This window comes from Gymnoscopelus braueri, assembly GCF_963280865.1.
Source record: "Gymnoscopelus braueri genome assembly, chromosome: 7".
Lineage (NCBI taxonomy): Eukaryota > Metazoa > Chordata > Actinopteri > Myctophiformes > Myctophidae > Gymnoscopelus > Gymnoscopelus braueri.
This window is the reverse complement of record NC_137608.1, coordinates 50,888,676-50,905,658: the sequence shown is the minus strand read 5'-3', so window position 1 is coordinate 50,905,658 and position 16,983 is coordinate 50,888,676. Positions and strand designations below refer to the sequence as shown.

Sequence of the window (16,983 nt, the reverse complement as noted above, 5' to 3'; positions counted from 1 at the left end):
GGCACATAGACTGTAAAAAATATGGACGAAGGGAACGGTGACCGGTCACCCATTGGTCAAATCCACCACCTTGGAATTTCCGGTCGCGAAAAGCAAACCGGAAACGACTGCTATTGGCTGGAAAGGCAGAAGATCTAGAAACATACCCTACTTAATCATTCATTATAAAATTAATGGGACCATAATTTACCAAAAGCATATCATGATGATTGAAAAAAGACTTTAAAGGTTCTATGACATTCATTTTCACTTTTTTAATGTTTTTTTGGGAGTTTTATGACCTCAATTACACCCAAAAAATCTGAACTTTGAACATTCAGTGGATTTTCTGTGGTCTGGGGTTTTCTGAATAATTAGGCTGAAAAGTAATCTGAGCTTGGCCCTTCGGCAGTGAGGTCACAGCCGATTAATCCCGCCCACTCTCCTCCTCGCCCCTCCCCTCCCCTATACTTTCCTTTGGGGGGGGGCGGAGCAGAGGCGATGATTGACAGGCAAAATCCCTCACCAACGACACCCGCAGGCAAAGATTTCTTTTTTCATTGCAGTTGAAAAGGCTTTAGAAATGTGAGAGAAAAACACCTGCCATGGATCAATGGAGTGGAATTTTTTGTTAAAACTTTCTATACACGTTTGAAGGACCATGACAAAGACTTTTAATGTGTGGTAAAACTGAACGTCATGAAACCTTTAAACTAGCGATTGAAAGCATAAAGTATTTATGAAAATGTTTGCTGGAAGGTAATAAAATCATGTGTAAAGTCCGGCCAAAACCCCTTTAAAAAAACAAAACAAAAACATGTAGACCACAGTACATCAGCGATTCCCAAACCTGTGGGCCGGGGACCACGAGGGTATTGAGGCCATGAGGGTATTGCAAGTGGGCCCCCAAATAATTTGTAAAACATTAAGATTATAATGATAAAACATTAATATATATATATATATATATATATAAAAACCTTGAACCCTATCATTGTGATACCGATAAATATTAACTTAAAGTATACTACGTTAAGTTCCATTGATCCAAGACGGAACATAATCGATTGATTAATAATTAAAATAAACATCTGACCACTAGAACCAATTTTCAAGTGGGCCCGCTCTGATACCGAAAAAAAGTCTGTGAGAACTGGGTAGGAGACAGTCCAGTTCCATTCTGTCCGTCCAGTGATCCGGTCCAGTTTACAGTCAGACACTGGTTCCCCAAAAACCTCAGACTTGGTCAAGAGGAACTCAACTAAAGAGTCATGATGGGCCGGTGTGCCTCTCAAAGGCAGGGAAAAAACAACACACATACACACATAACACATAACACAAAAAATAGCACACACCAAACCAGTGGTCCGCACCCAAGATCACAGAGGTGGGGGGGGGGGGGGGGGGTGACGTGTGGGGCCTGGTCTGTTTGGAGGTAGTCCCAACATTTTTAAAACATGTTGCACAGAATCATAGCTCCATCCATCTCCTCCATGATGTAACATCATTGTAAAGCACATTGATGACAAAAGAAAATGAAAAAAAAATGACATCCTCCATCTCCACAGGTTTTAAAACCGCTTTTTTACGCAACTCCAGGTCGCAGTTCTAATGGTCTCTGTCTGGTGGAAACCTCATACGTCCAAAAAAACTGTGACTTTTAGGGATTCAAATTCAAAAGCGTCAAAGAGTCGCAGATCTACAAGCTCAAAACGTGTCGCGAGCTTGTAGATCTGCAACCTTTGATGCTTTTGTGTGACGCTGTAGTTGTAGTATGATCAAGTAGGGGGCGTTAACTCATTCTCTGCCACCAGAGTGGTTGGTTTTCGGTGTTGTTCCACCAGATGGCGCTCTTCTGTAACACCTGAGTGACCATTCCATCCTCAGACACACAGATCCACGAGATCACGTGATCACAAGATTTCCTCCTCCATTCACTTCCTTGTTAAACGATTTGGAAAAACGTCTCTCTCTCTCGCCTCCCTGGATTTACTCTGCATTTTGGACGAGACATGCTATATTCAACGGCCTATAACAAGCGAACGCAGGGGTCACAATGACATATATATTTTTTTTTGTGGAAGCACAGTGAAACCCTCCGTGTTTAACTACGATCAGGGGATCGATCATACAGGAGATAAATATTCTGTGACTACTTGAAAAGGTAAGATAAACGAAAAATCGCTGGCAGTGGATGATTTATTTATCTATTTACTCTGGCAGTGAATGAGTTAATTTACAAAAAAAAACACAACCAGTTAGAATATGGAGATAAGAGGTTTCTGCCCCGACAGCAACGATATTCTTATTATTATTTAACTGAAGCGTAGACAGCGTACAACCGGGTCAATGAGAGAAAAAAAACAAACACGTACAGTCACATTTAACCACTTAAACCCTATATGGTTGATCGGAGTCCCTCTGAGCTCTATGCTAGTGTATTATCCGTTTTCGGTTTATTGTGGGGTTAAGCTTTTCGCTGAAAATAGCAGATCGACAAGCTCAAACAACGTGAGCATTGTGAGAGCTTGTCGATCTGCTATTTTCTGCGAAAGCTTAACCCCACTATACCGATGCTGGGGTTTAATCCATTCAATCCGGGAACGCATCTGTGTCATTTTAGGATTTCTTTGGCTATTCAAAAAATAGCAGATCTACAAGCTCAAAGCTACGAGCTTGTAGATCTGCTATTTAAAAAAAAAAATCTTGATCTTTTAAGCAAATCTTTGAATATATATATATTTTTTACAGCGAACATTGGTAACTCAAATCTTTGCTTCTGGGGGTGTTTTCTAAATCCTAACAGTATGTTAGATCAGTTAAATCAGTGGTTTAAGTGGTTCTCAAACTTTTTTCATGTCAAGGACCCCCAGAATGATGTGTATTATTTAGCCACGGACCCCCATCTTAAAAAAAAATGTTCCAGGAAAACCTCCAGAAGCAAAGATTGGGGTAAAAAAATGTTCGCTTCAAAGATTTGCACACATTTTCACGAATTTTCAAAAATAGCAGATCTACAAGCTCATAGCGCGGCACTCGGTGCCGCGCTATGAGCTTGTAGATCTGCTATTTTTGAATAGCCCAAATAAATCAAAAAAATTACACAGATGTGTTCCCCGTCTTGACGGATTAACGCATTAGCGACCAGAGCTAAACCCTGCCCCGCCCTGTTCATAGAGTCTCTCCAAAGGTACTGTCCGTTAAGAGAGAGACTCCGACCCCCCCTGACCCCCCCTGGACCCCCCCCCCCCCTCTTTACAAGTTGACCAGCTCGTGGGCCACGAACTGTTTGAGTCTCTCCAGGTACTGTCCGTAGAGCTCCACGTCGTTGTGCCCCGCCCCCTCCACCCACAGCGGCTCCACGGGCCGCTGGCAGCGCTCGTACAGTGCCAGGCCGTGGGAGAAGTCGATCACCTCGTCCTCCGTGCCGTGGATCACCAGCACCGGGCTGGTCACCTTGGAGATCTTGTCGATGCTGCGATGGGGGGGAAGAGAGAGAGAGGTAAGGGTTATAATGGTTTTGGATTTTTAGTTTTAGTTTAGTTTTAGTTAGTTCTGACATTTTATTTTCCAATTCAGTTAGTTTTAATTGGTTTCTAGAGCAGATTAGCTAGTTTTTATTTGTTTTTATTTTTGGAAAATGCTAATTGTTTTAGTTAGTTTTCATTAGTTTTAGTGTTTAAAATGTTGGGTTATTTGTCAGGTTATTTGAAAAGTGCCAGAGTAACTCTAGGCTATTGTGTAATAAAAACGGTGGTGCCGACAGCTGGTATAAAGCTGGTACAGCAAAATAAATAAGATTTCATATCATCCCAAAAAGTTTATAAATTGTCAAAAACCGAAAACGAAGGGCATATTGTCAATAATTCCAATTTGTGTTGTGTTAGTTTTGTAAACACACAATACAGTTTCAGTTAGTTATCGTTTATTTATTTTTCGTTTTTATTTATTTCAGTTAACAAAAATGTTTTTCCAATTTTAGTTTTCGTTATTTTGTTAGTTTGAGTTAACTATAATAACCTTGTGGGGTTCATAATCACAAGCAGAATCATCTTTATTGTCAAGCATGAGGACCTCTTATATGGCAAGGTCCTAGCCTGGTAAACGCTCCCTCTCATTTGTATTTCATTTCAGGAGTGAAATCAAATGCAAATGAGATTTACGGAAGGGGGGGGGGGGGGCGTTTACTAACCGTTTACCAGGAGCTCTACGGACAGTACCTGGAGAGAGGCTAGCGAGGTCCCCATATCTTTAAAGAATCTTTTTTACTCAGGTAATAAGGGAAGTTGACAATTTTTTCACCAGAGCCAGCGTAGCAAATGTGAGCCTTCCTATTTTTTAAAATAAAAGTTGGCAGGGGATCATTTGCCCTGCCAAGGTAAAGAGCAGTAACTACGTTTTTGGACACACCGACTTATTTGTGTATCCCAAAGGTCAAATTAGCCTTTGTGATTTGGGGGGATAAACAATTACCTCAAGAACAGATGTAAAATTTGTGTAATATCACTTATATGCCGATATCTCATTTGGCTGACCAGTTGAATCACTTTTAAACCCATTTTTCAGTGATTTTTCTTTTCGTAGTTACTGCACTCTGCCTTGGCAGGGCATAGAAGGTCATTTGTTTTGTATTGTAATGTATTTTTGTGAGAGGAACCACAATGGAAATAAGTCTTAGGACTTTATTGTGTCAAACTGCTGTAGCCCTGTGGTTTTATTGCATTTCAAATAAATCTTTTATGTGCGCTTCATTCGTAGTTTTTAGGAAGTGGAGGCAGAGAGAGGAAAGGCAAGGAGAAAAATCGAACAGCAACGCCTGACAGCAACGATAAACAAATAGGAGGTACGTACATGAGGTTAGACATAAAGGTTCGAAATGGTTGGGGGAAAAAAGGATTTTGAATGTTAGTCAGAGAACACATTTTGTACTGGTATTTGTACTCACAAGACACACATATACTTGTGGGTCAGGCAGAGTAATAATGTTGTTTAAAGTAGAAGGACAGACGTTCTCCTGTTTGTCACAAATAAAATGCTGAGAGGGGTGGCCACCAGAGGGAGCTTTGAGCATGTGACCCAACCTCATGTGTGTCCGTGTGTGTGTGTGTGTGTGTGTGTGTGTGTGTGTGTGTGTGTGTGTGTGTGTGTGTGTGTGTGTGTGTGTGTGTGTGTGTGTGTGTGTGTGTGTGTGTGTGTGTGCGTGTGCGTGTGTGTGTGCTCGTGCATATACATGTGGTCACTTCCACCTGTGCAATGCAAAGCACGTGTCTTAAATACACACTTGCTGTATTTGAATAACTGTGTGGAGATGGCAGTAAGTCTATTCAGTAGACAAGTGTGTGTGTGTGTGTGTGTGTGTGTGTGTGTGTGTGTGTGTGTGTGTGTGTGTGTGCATTTATTTATTTTGTTGCTTTTTACCCCTTTTTCTCTCCAATTAAGTCATTTTGCCAATTAATTCCTCCCCACACACATTTCTGTGTTGTCACTGCTGTTGTATCCTACTGACAACTTTTGTCGACAACAAATTATTTTGGCAGGCCTTGATGGCATCGCAATGACTTCAGGATTCGTAATGATTTTACACTTGGTTGCATGCTGAAAAAAGCCGATCTACAAGCTCACAAGTCACAATGCGTCGCGCTTGTGAGCTTGCTGCTATTTTCAGAGCGCAACACCCGAGTGCAACCAAACCATAGTCTAGTTTGTCAATATATTTAGTCTTAGTTTTAGTCATCATAGCTTTAGTTTTGATTTGGTTTTCGTCAGTGACAAAAAGGTAGTCGATGAACATTTTTCGTCGTACGAAATGAACACATTGGGTGCCAAAACCGTGAATCTCCGGGTTTTGCAAAGACGCACGTTGAGTGCCATAACCGGAGATCTCCGTGAGGCTATTTTCTTCCTTTTTTCTTTTTTTTTCTCCACAAGGGGCGGGCTAGTGCAACTTTGGAATCACCCACGGAGCCTCTTAAATGGAAGGGACAGATGAATCCCCGTGCCAAAAAATCCTTGATAAAAACCTCCAGATCTCCTTAACTTTTTACAGTGGAGAAAAAAAGGAGCCATTTTCGATGCGCGATCACTCCGCAATGACGACTCGCGTGAGAGATGTTATTGTTCCAGGCGTTAGCCAGGACCATCCACCGACGTACACGCTAGGGCATTCACAACTAATGATTTTTACTAGTCGACTCATTTGACCAAGTAGTAGTCGACTAGTCGACTAGTCGAAATTAACATTAAAAAAAAATTACATTTTTTTTTTTTTTTTTTAGGGGGGGGTCATTGTTTTAATGCCATCCTACTACTATATTACTATTATTATTATCCTCCTGCCCTTATTTTTATGGCGTTTTAAGGGAAGCGCTTCTGGCACAGCAGCACAGCACCACAGCAGCGTCTCCAAGGATCCCCATTGCCCAATAATAGGCTTTTATTGGGCCTACTTTTGACCCCCTTTTGATAAAAAATAAAGTCAGGAGGATAATAATAATAGTAAGATGGGCCATTACTATGGCATTAACACATCGACCGCCAGAGGTTAATCTCATATACTCACCAGTGCCAAGGTGTTTTTGTTGTTTTTTTGTTTTTTTCATGTCGCCATAGATCTTGTTAAAATCCTTAAGATTGAGCCGTACACGGTCTGTTTACATCCGCGACATCTCAACGTATCTCCCAGTGAAAATCACGTGTCAAACGGGGCATCCATGTTAGAGTCCTGCAGGCCCGCCAGAGCCCGCCCACCACCCGGCCCGGCCCACCAAAACGGGCCGGTCTTGGGCTGATTCTGTCATTTGACACACGGGCCCAGGGCCGGGCACGGGCTGAATACCACGGGCCAGGCCCGGGCTCGGACTTATTCTGTATTTGACCAACGGGCCCAGGGCCGGGCTCGGGCTGAATACCACGGGCCAGGCCCGGGCTCGGACTGTAAAATTGCGTCACCTATCGGGCCGCGGGCCGGGCCAGGGCCGGGCTCGGACTGATTCTGTATTTGACAAACGGGCCCAGGGCCGGGCTCGGGCTCACAGAACATTTTGCGCAGATTATTGATAATTGAACATGATCGGCCGCTCGCGAAACCCCGGTATAGTTAGTCATCATGGTTGTGCGAGGCGAGTCTCACACTGCGCTGCCTGCAGCGCAGCCTGCTGCACACTGCACAGCACGCTGCTAGTCACGTGACAACAACACCGGCACACACACACACACACACAAACACACACACCAAAAGCCACACACACTGTGAACGATGGACAGGCAGAAGATTAAGGAAAAGTTGGCTCGTGGGGAGCTCCAAGCAATCAAAAATACAGCAGGAAAATCTCAAGTTTGGAAGCAGTTTGATTTAATTACTACGCTAACAAACGACCAAGTTGGTTTTGCACAGTGCACAAAGTGTAAACAGCTCCTTACGTACAACAGTAAATCGTCAGGCACGTCTCATTTAGGGCGACATGTCTGCGGAGCAGCGAGCACGACGAGCAGCAGCAGTGATGATTCTGCTGTCGCAAGCCGACAATTATCAATGCCTGATTTTCTTCCTAAGCCAGTGCCAGCTAATGCGAAATCCCAAATCACCCAGAGGTGTGTGGAATTCTGCTGCGAGGACATAAGATCATTCCAAACGGTGGCGGGAGGAGGATTTCTAAAGTTAGCCCAGGAACTAATAAACACCGGTGCAACTTATGGCCGACTGTCTGCAGAAAAGTTACTACCCGATCCCACAACTGTCTCTCGTAGATGCCACGAGAAGGCAACAGAAAAAAGAGATGTAATTGTTGCTGAGATAAAGGAGGTCATGTCTCAAATTCAAGTGGGGATGACCACAGACATGTGGACTGATGACTACCGTAAGATTAGTTATATGACGATCACATGTCACTACATAACGTCAGATTTCGAACTGAAGGGTACCGTACTCACCACACCAATGTTTCCCCTCGAGGACTCCAAAACAGGAGAAAACATCTGCAGGGAATTGGAGAAGCACCTTGTAGGTCTCAAATTTGATGCCTCTGTGATGAGTAAGGTAGTGTGGGTGACGGATCAGGGTTCTAATATCAAGAAAGCGTTAAGCCAATACCGGCGCTTGGACTGCCAGGATCATGTTTACAACACAGTCCTCAGACATGCCTTGGACACCAACGAGCTGTCTGTAAAAGTCCCCGAGGTTGCTGTAACGTTGCTGGCAGTCAAGAAAGTTGTCCGGTTTGTTAAACAAAGTGGGGTAGCAAGCCAGTTAACCAAGACTGTTGTACAGATGGGAGACACCCGCTTTAGCACTGTATATCTCACTCTAAAGTCTATCAAGGACGTCTATGTTGAACTAAAGGAAAAGCTGGAGAGACGTGGAGATGGCCACAAAATGGCTGATGTGTCGCCTGATGTAGTGGATTTTTTGGTAAATTTTCTCTACCCTTTCTATGAAGCTCAGCGGGAGATGGAAGGCGATAAATACCCGACGTTGAACCTGGTTGTGCTGTGGCATGAGAGGCTGAAGCGTCATTGCCAACCATTAAGCACAGACATGCCTTATCAGGCCACCATCCGCCAGCGCCACTTGGAGTGGATTGGGAAGAAGATTGACATTCAGCCCCAGCATAAACTGGCAATGTTCTTATGGCCAAAATTCAGCCAGCTCCGTATGTTCTCTGCCATTGATAGAGATGCCATCCAGCAGGATGCAAAGCGTTGGATAGAGACCTTTAAAACGGTTGTGACGCAGGAGGACGGGCAGCAGCAGGAGCCAGCAGCTTTGACAGACACAGACACCCTGCCACCAGCAGCTAAAAAAAGGCAAATGGATGAATTTGAAGCGGAGTGGGAGAATGTCACCACGGGGGACAACACAGACGTGGACGAGGTCAAAATATACCTCGACCTTAACCGCAGCATGGATGATGACCGAGATTTGTTGGGCTGGTGGCGTCAACATCAGAACACCCTTCCTTTGCTGTCACGACTCGCCCGCCAGGTGAGAACGCACCCAAAAGCTAATTGTTCTGAAATCATAGTCTATAGACCATATTCACACGGCGGCCATATTGGAATTTAACATTGAAAGTGCCGCCACCCGGGGTGGCTACTTTCATTGACTTCATAGAAACATGGCCGCCGTGTGAATATGGTCTATAGTGATATATTGTAGGCCTAAAGTTTATTTGATCTTTGTTAAGTTTATGAAATGAACGCATTTGATTTGATCTTGTCATGTGTTTTGTAAATGTAGCCTATTTAAATAATTATGATGTGCAGCCTTTGTGTAAAAAATAATAATATAATGTGATGCTAAACCTTGACTTGTGTGACTGTTTTAAAAACTCCAGGTGCTGAGCATACCTGCAAGCAGCAGCAGCAGCGAGCGCGTCTTCAGCTGTGCTGGGAGGACACTGGAGGAGAGGCGAACGGGACTTAAACCTTCAACTGTGGATGCTATTCTTTTTCTTCATGGCGCTCGGGACTCAAAATGAGGAGTACAGTTTTTGTTTGTGTGTGTTACAGACTGGAATATTTTTTTTTGCAATGGGACTCAAAATGAGGAGTACAGTTTTTGTTTGTGTGTGTTACAGACTGGAATAATTTTTTTTTTCAATATCATTCTTCACAGTTGACCTCAAAAAAGGTAGGCCATATATATTCCTTTTTTTTGGGTTCCTGCTGGTTGGATCACGCAAAGGGCACGCTGGCCTGTGTGTGTGTTATATGAGCACGAATGCGATTGCTCCGTCTGTTCTGTTGCCCACCTCTCCTTACCTGCTTGCTCACGATTCACCCCTCATTGAACCTTAATTACTAGGCTTGTCATTTGTTCCCTGTATGAAAAGAGTCAAGACCTAGCAGCAAACAGCTTACCAAAGCCTCCCATTTACAGCAGCAGTTTGTAATATGACATGAACGATCAGTGATGTTCTGTGAACATTATAGAACATTGCATAACATGTTGGTCAAGTAGTACAAATTGACGCTGCTGCCTATAGTTACGTTTAATAAAACTACAACTACTAAGTACTTTTTAGTGTGTGTGTGTTCTTGACTTCTTGTGCGGTTGTTTTTATCAGAGCGCGAGAGCAGCAGCTGCAGCTGCGCTGCGCGCACGCTAGAAAATAATTAATTAATAATAAATAAATAAATAAAAAGGTCTCGGACTTCGGGCCGGGCTCGGACTGTAAAATTGCGTCACCTATCGGGCCACGGGCCGGGCCGGGCTGAATACCACGGGCCAGGGCCGGGCTCGGACTGTAAAATTGCGTCACCTACCGGGCCACGGGCCGGGCCGGGCCGCATACCACGGGCCAGGGCCGGGCTCGGACTGTAAAATTGCGCCACCTATCGGGCCACGGGCCGGGCCGGGCTGAATACCATGGGCCAGGGCCGGGCTTGGGCCCACATTCTCGGCCCGTGCAGGGCTCTAATCCATGTTGTAGTTAGAGCGGATTAAAAAACTACAGGAAGAGAATTGAGTTTCAGTTTCGTCTGTAGAATGGGAGCGGACGTGATCGTCAAAACCGGATCCCAAATAATTCCGTTTCCGGTCATCAAACCGGAAACGGAAGTGGATAAAAAAAAATCCGAAAGTGAACCCGGACATTTTTAGCGCGAAAAGACCGCAGCCCGTAGGGCTACGGTCTCGGCGCTTAACAGTTGGATTTAACGGACCGTAGGACTACGTTCTTGGCGGTTAATGTGTTAAAACAAATTACACTTTTTTTTTTTTTTTTTTTCAACTATTCGACTAGTACCAACAAAGTCGACTAGTGGTTATACTAGTCGACTAGTTGGTGAAAGCCCTAGTACACGCATCCATTGTTTACATCCGGGTTGCTCGTCGTCTATTCTACAGCTCTAAACAGCGCAGTGTAAACGCTAGGAATGCCAGCACTAGATGTAACCCTGTTAAAATAAACCTCTGGCGCCGAATGAGTTAACACTGGTGCGTGTTGTTCCTCTCAACTCACTTGGGGAAGGCGTCGAAGCAGTACGTCTTCTTGGTGTCGGGGAAGGCCACCCTCATGCCGGAGGTGAGGGGGGAGTGCAGCACCACGGCCGCCGCCTCGTAGCGGGCCGCCAGGTCAACGGAGGGCACCGTGCCGATGCTCTGACCGTACACGATCACGTTCTCTGGACGCACGCCGTACCTGCATGGGGGAGGGAAGGAAGGAAGGAAACACACTGAATTAATAATAATAATAATAATAATAATAATACATTGTTGCTGTCAGGCAAAAAACCTCTTATCTCCATATTTTGACTTTTTGTGTTTTTTTTCATAAATTAAAGGTAGGGTAAGTGATTTGCGTTGGTTAAAATAATTGTTAAATAGCTCTATATTCTGATAGTACTCATTGCTATAGAGTGTTTGTTCAGTATTAGGAGTCTCAATGTCTCTCCACCTCTTTATTAAACAGAAAATGCATTTTCGTTTCAGTTTCAGTTTCATTTCCAATTTTATCAAACCAGGATAGAGAACTCAATCAGGATATAGATTAAACAAGTGAAATTGGAAGTGATGACACTAAGAAATGAGCAGACAAAATTGGAACTGGAACACTATACAAATTAAGCTTAAAAATGGGTACTTTCTCCTGATTGGCTGAGATTTTGACACCTACCGAAAAATTTATTTTCTGTTTATTAAAAAGCTGGAGAGACAGGGAGACATCTGTTACTGAAAAAACAGTCTATAGCAATGATTACTATCAGAATATAGTATTTTAACCTTTTAACAAAATACTTTTTGTTTTAACCAAAAAATATCACTTACCCTACCTTTAATGTCCCTACTTGATCATACTACAGCGTCACACAAAAGCATCAGAAGTATCAGATCTACAAGCACGAAGCGTTTGGAGCTTGTGGTCAGAGCGGTAGCGAGGAGCCTGGTTGTTGAGGGCCTTGTTGGTGGTGATCAGTAATTAGCCACTTATAGGCTGAAATGAGGCTGCATTTTATGCGCAGACTGACAGTATAACGTGGGGGAAAAGTGTAATGGTACTCTTCCATAGATCGTTCGCGGAGAGTGCATTGACTTTCTGTTTTGTTTCCTGGTATGGCTCATTATCATTGGTTAACCCATTGATACCTGGAACGCATCTGTGTCACTTTAGATGTCTTTGGCTATTCAAAAATAGCAGATATACAAGCTCATAGCGCGGCACCGAGTGCCGCGCTATGAGCTTGTAGATCTGCTATTTTTGAAAAATCGTGATTTTTTTTTTTTTGATTTTTTCCCAAAAACTGTTAGGATTTTGATTTTTTTAAAGAATCGCCTCAGGTCTTAAAGGGTTAATAAGAACAAACTTCATAAAGTCATCAATGTATCCAGCAAGATAGCTGGGGTACGACTTGAGAGTATGGCAGCAGGCTAGGGCTTCAAGATCATTTGTCCCCACAAGTATAGGACTCCTGAACAAACAGGCCCCATCTCAGTTCTGTGCATAACATGTAATGTGATGCCTCTTGAACTATGACTGGTAGCCTTTCTATTTTCCTCTCTGTAAGAGAGGCGGTGTGTAGTATTGTCAATGTATTGTATGATCTGTCTATGTATTGTGTATTTAATGTTATGTTTTGTGTTTTTTTTTTGTATCCTGATGGCTGCTTGGTACAAAATTAATTTCTACAAGGACAATAAAGCATCTATCTATCTATCTATCTATACTTGGTGGAGCGTAATTCCTCAGGGAGCAGAGTGGGGGTCCAGCTTCCCTGGAGGACCACAGGGAAACTTGTGGTCCAAAGGCTCAAGATCTCTAACCGACTGAGCTACCAAGACACCGTCAATCCATCAATCAATCAATCCTCTACGCATCCTGACATGTCCGGTGCATTTTGATCCATAAATAAACAGAGTATTCACCTGTCTGTGTGTTAACAGAGTATTACTGGCTGTACGTCACCATACTGGGACTCACTGTGTTGATTTATGTGCACTCAGACATGTACTGTACTGTACTGTACTGTACTGTACTGTACTGTACTGTACTGTACTGTACTGTACTGTACTGTACTGTACTGTACTGTACTGGTTCTCAAAATGGGGTCCGGGGACTCCAAGGGGTTCTTGAGGTGGTTTGGGGGGTCCTCAGCAAAGTTAGTTAACACATTGTGTGCCATAAACGGTCCGGACCGTTTTTGGCCCATTTTTATACGTGGGGCCCACGTGGGGGCGCTCTAACGAAACTTTGGGATCATCCAAGGAGTCTCTGAGAAGGAGAGGCCGGATGTGGATCCATGTCAAAAATCCTTCCGGTCGGCCGCTCCAATGTTAACTCCTTGACTAAAAGCTTAATATCTCCATTTCTTTTCAACGTGGTGGAAGCGAGCCGTTTTCGATCGGCGATCACTCTGCAATGGAGGATCGCGTTAGAAATATTATTGTTCCAGGCGTTAGTCGGGACCCTCCGCCGTCTCGCACGCACGCTTTGTTTACATGCACTTCCGCGTCGGGGCTTCTACAGCACGAAACGTATCAACGTAAGTGGATGGAAGATATGCAGGCACTGAACGTACCCTATTTTAACCCATTGAGACCTGAAGCCGATTCTACATGTCTCCCTAAATCTCAGTATTCTGAAAAACGTATGTTTCTATATCAGTGGTGCTCAATCTTTTTCATGTCAAGGACCCCCAAAATGATATGAATTTGGCCGCGGACCCCCATCAAAATATGTTGTTCCAGGGACCCCCAGAAGCAAAGATTTGAGTTACAAATGTTCGCTTTAAAAGTATTTATATTCAAAGATTTGCACACATTTTCAAGATTTTTCAAAAATAGCAGATCTACAAGCTCGTAGCGCGGCACTTGGAGCGCGGCGCTATGAGCTTGTATATCTGCTATTTTTGAAAAAGTGTAAAATAATGCTTTTTAGCTCAAATCTAAAAATGACACAGTTCCAGGTCTTAATGGGTTAATAAACCTCTGGCACACAATGTGTTAATAGCCTCACAATCATTTTAACCACTTTAACCATAATTTATACTTTAGCCATTAAAAAATAGCAGATCTACAGCTCATCTGCTATTTTTGAACATGTTCTAAAAATATCAAAATTTTGGGGACATTTTTTGAACAATTTTGTTTTCTTTTAAACAAAAATCCTCTCTTCTGGGGGTCCCTGGCACAAAACATTTTCAGATTGGGAGGTCCGCGGCCAAATATATATATCAATTTAGGGGTCCTTGGAATGAAAAGGTTTGAGAACCATTGCTGTACTGTACTGTACTGTACTGTACTGTACTGTACTGTACTGTACTGTACTGTACTGTACTGTACTGTACACACATCCAAATACAGTTGTGAGCAGAGTCACGGTCCGCTGAATATGGCAATCTGTAGGCAGCCTGACAGCCTGTGTGTGCACACAGAGAGATATGATAAACTGGAGTCAAGCTCCACTGAATTTGGTTTTCAAACACACACACACAGAGATATGCAGCATAGTCACGGTCCAGTGAATTCGGTTGCTTTCCTGAGCGCTAAAAAGAAGACAGGAGATGAGGATGGAGAGATGAAGAGAGGAGGGGAGGTGGGGGTGAAGGAAAGGAGAGAACAGAACAGAACAAAGGAGAGAGAACAAAACTAGGAGAGAGTTAACCCATTATTATTTTAGCTACAGTATATTGTATAAAGCAACGTAAGCGGACCCCCATCTCAAAACATTTTGAGATGGGGGTCCGCGGCCAAATACATATCTAAAAGTGTTGTCTAAATCCTAACAGTATGTTGCTATAAGAGTTGTGCTCCAACTTTTCCATGTCAAGGACCCCCCAAAATGATATGTATTTGGCCGCGGACCCCCATCTCAAAATATGCTGTTCCAGGGACCCCCCAGAAGCACAGAACGGAATTTAAAATGTTCGCTGTAAATTTCAAATTCAAAGATTTGCACACATGTTTCACGCTTAAAAAAAAATTAGCATATCTACAAGCTCATAGCGCAGCACTCGGTGCTGCGCTATGAGCTTGTAGATCTGCTATTTTTTTTCTTGTAGATTTTTTTTTTCTTGTAGATCTGCTAGCAAAAGAAATCTTAAAATAACACAGATAATGGGTTAATTGGTTAAACAGAGAGAGAGAGAGACGTCTAAACAAAAAGGAGGACAGGAGTAAGAGAAATACTAAGAGGAAAGAGAAAAGGAGAGAAAAATAGAACAACAGAGGAAGAGAAGTAAAGTAAAGAAGACATTCCACAGCTGATTAGGGGGAACGTGACCCGTTTCACTGAAGGAGGAGGAGAAGTCAGCTGACCATAAGTAACTAAGAAACCTCTTATCTCCATTATTCTAAATGCTTGTGTTTTTTCCGTAAATTAACGTCCCTACTTGATCACACTAACAGCACCACACAAAAGCATCAAAGGTAGCAGATCCGCAAGCTCGAAACGCGTTTTGATCTTGTAGATCTGCTATTTTATTTTCACAATATTTATCTGTGGAACCGAGTCAAACTAAATGTAATGCCTACAATTCCCAGTGCTTATCAGGGTGGGGGGTCCCCAGCTCAAATATGATTATTTTGGGGGGGGTCGCAGCCTGGGAACCTTTGCAAATGTGCAATATAACAGCACGGTGTCAAGTTGAAGCGAGGCCTGCAGACAAGAGGAAGTGAAAACATGTCACAAGTCACTGGGTGAGTGAGTCAGGCACTGAGTGAGGAAAGACAAGCTTTTATTATCCACACCAGTACTACTTATAACCAGAGGCGGAATTTCATAAAAAAAACTAGAGGGTAGGATATGAGTGACCACAAAAACAGCTGATCTACAAGCTCACAACGCACCGCAACGCGTTGTGAGCTTGTAACCCCAACCTTAAAAAATATTGTTTGTGTGTGTGTGTGATGGGGTGGGGGGGGGCTCTCTCTTGACAATCACATGCAACAGCTTACAAGAATCCTGGTCTCTATACTGCCTCCCCCTGGTCAGCCGGGGCACCTGATGGAGGGGAAAGGAACTGGTTGGAATAACGTGTTCCTTCCATGCGCTACGTCCTACTGGGGAAACTCCCTCCTGTCAGGTGATAAGGAGCGGCCTGCTCACTCCTCATGCATTGAAGGAGGCATGAGCTCAGTTCTGGGCTCTCCCCAGGCTGGCAGAGGGAGAGTAGCGCCCAGGATTACAAGCTTAGGCATTGGCACTGGGTGAAAAAATGGGTTACAAAATCGTGGGATAAAAATTTGGGGGAAACAGCTTACAAGCAGCTTCACCTCTTGTATGACTCGACACTTTTAGCCGCTATTGGTACTTTACATCCCTGCTACTACATGATGTCACTGTGGGGTGGAAGACCCTGTATTGTAAGTTAGTAAGTAAGTAGGTCGGAGGGACTTCTTGTCGTTATCAGCCAGAGCGTGGGACTCTACCCCCCTTTCACAATCCGCTAGACAAGTGGCTCTCAAAACATCTTTGTCTCTGAGTTGGCGGTGCCCGGGATCGAACCCATGACCTTGTGGTCCAAACAAAGTCGAGAGCTCTATACAGACTGACATACCCGGACACACAAGTCCCAAACTGTTCTTTTTACAGGAAATTGGGAAAAGTACCTGTTGTTCCAATGGACAGTGGTGGAAAAAGTACTCAAATGTTTTACTTAAGTAAAAGTACCAATACTGCAATGTAGAAATACTCTGTTACAAGTAAAAGTCCGGAATTAAAAATGTACTTGAGTAAAAGTACAAAAGTATTGGCATCAAAATATACTTAAAGTACCAAAAGTAAAAGTACTAAAATATTTGAAGATCTACAAGCTCACAACGCGTCATTCGCGTTGCGACGCGTTGTGAGCTTGTAGATCTGCTATTTTCAAATAGCCTAGGTATAAAATAGGGCTAAAGTGGTTATAATGTATGTTTTATAATATCATAATTTATATCTGAAAAGTAACTAGTAACTAAAGTTTTCAAATAATTGTAGTGGGGTAAAAGTACAATATTGCCTCTGAGATGTATTAGAGTAGAAGTAAAAGTATTGGAAATTGGAAATACTCAAGTAAAGTACAAAT

At 43.3% G+C, this 16,983-nt stretch overlaps 1 protein-coding gene across 1 annotated transcript in view; it reads right to left on the bottom strand.

Annotated features, from left to right (window-relative positions):
• Window positions 1-3,234: 3,234 nt before the first annotated feature.
• Window positions 3,235-16,983, bottom strand: part of abhd17b (abhydrolase domain containing 17B, depalmitoylase) — a gene marked incomplete at its 3' end in the record, with an annotated part of 42,235 nt that continues 28,486 nt past the window's right edge. The window contains exons 4-5 of the mRNA XM_080432371.1: window positions 10,941-11,120; window positions 3,235-3,454 (exon numbers count right to left, since the gene is read on the bottom strand). Of these exons, the coding sequence (XP_080288497.1) occupies window positions 3,235-3,454; window positions 10,941-11,120 (400 nt within the window). The remainder of the gene's footprint in view (window positions 3,455-10,940; window positions 11,121-16,983) is intronic.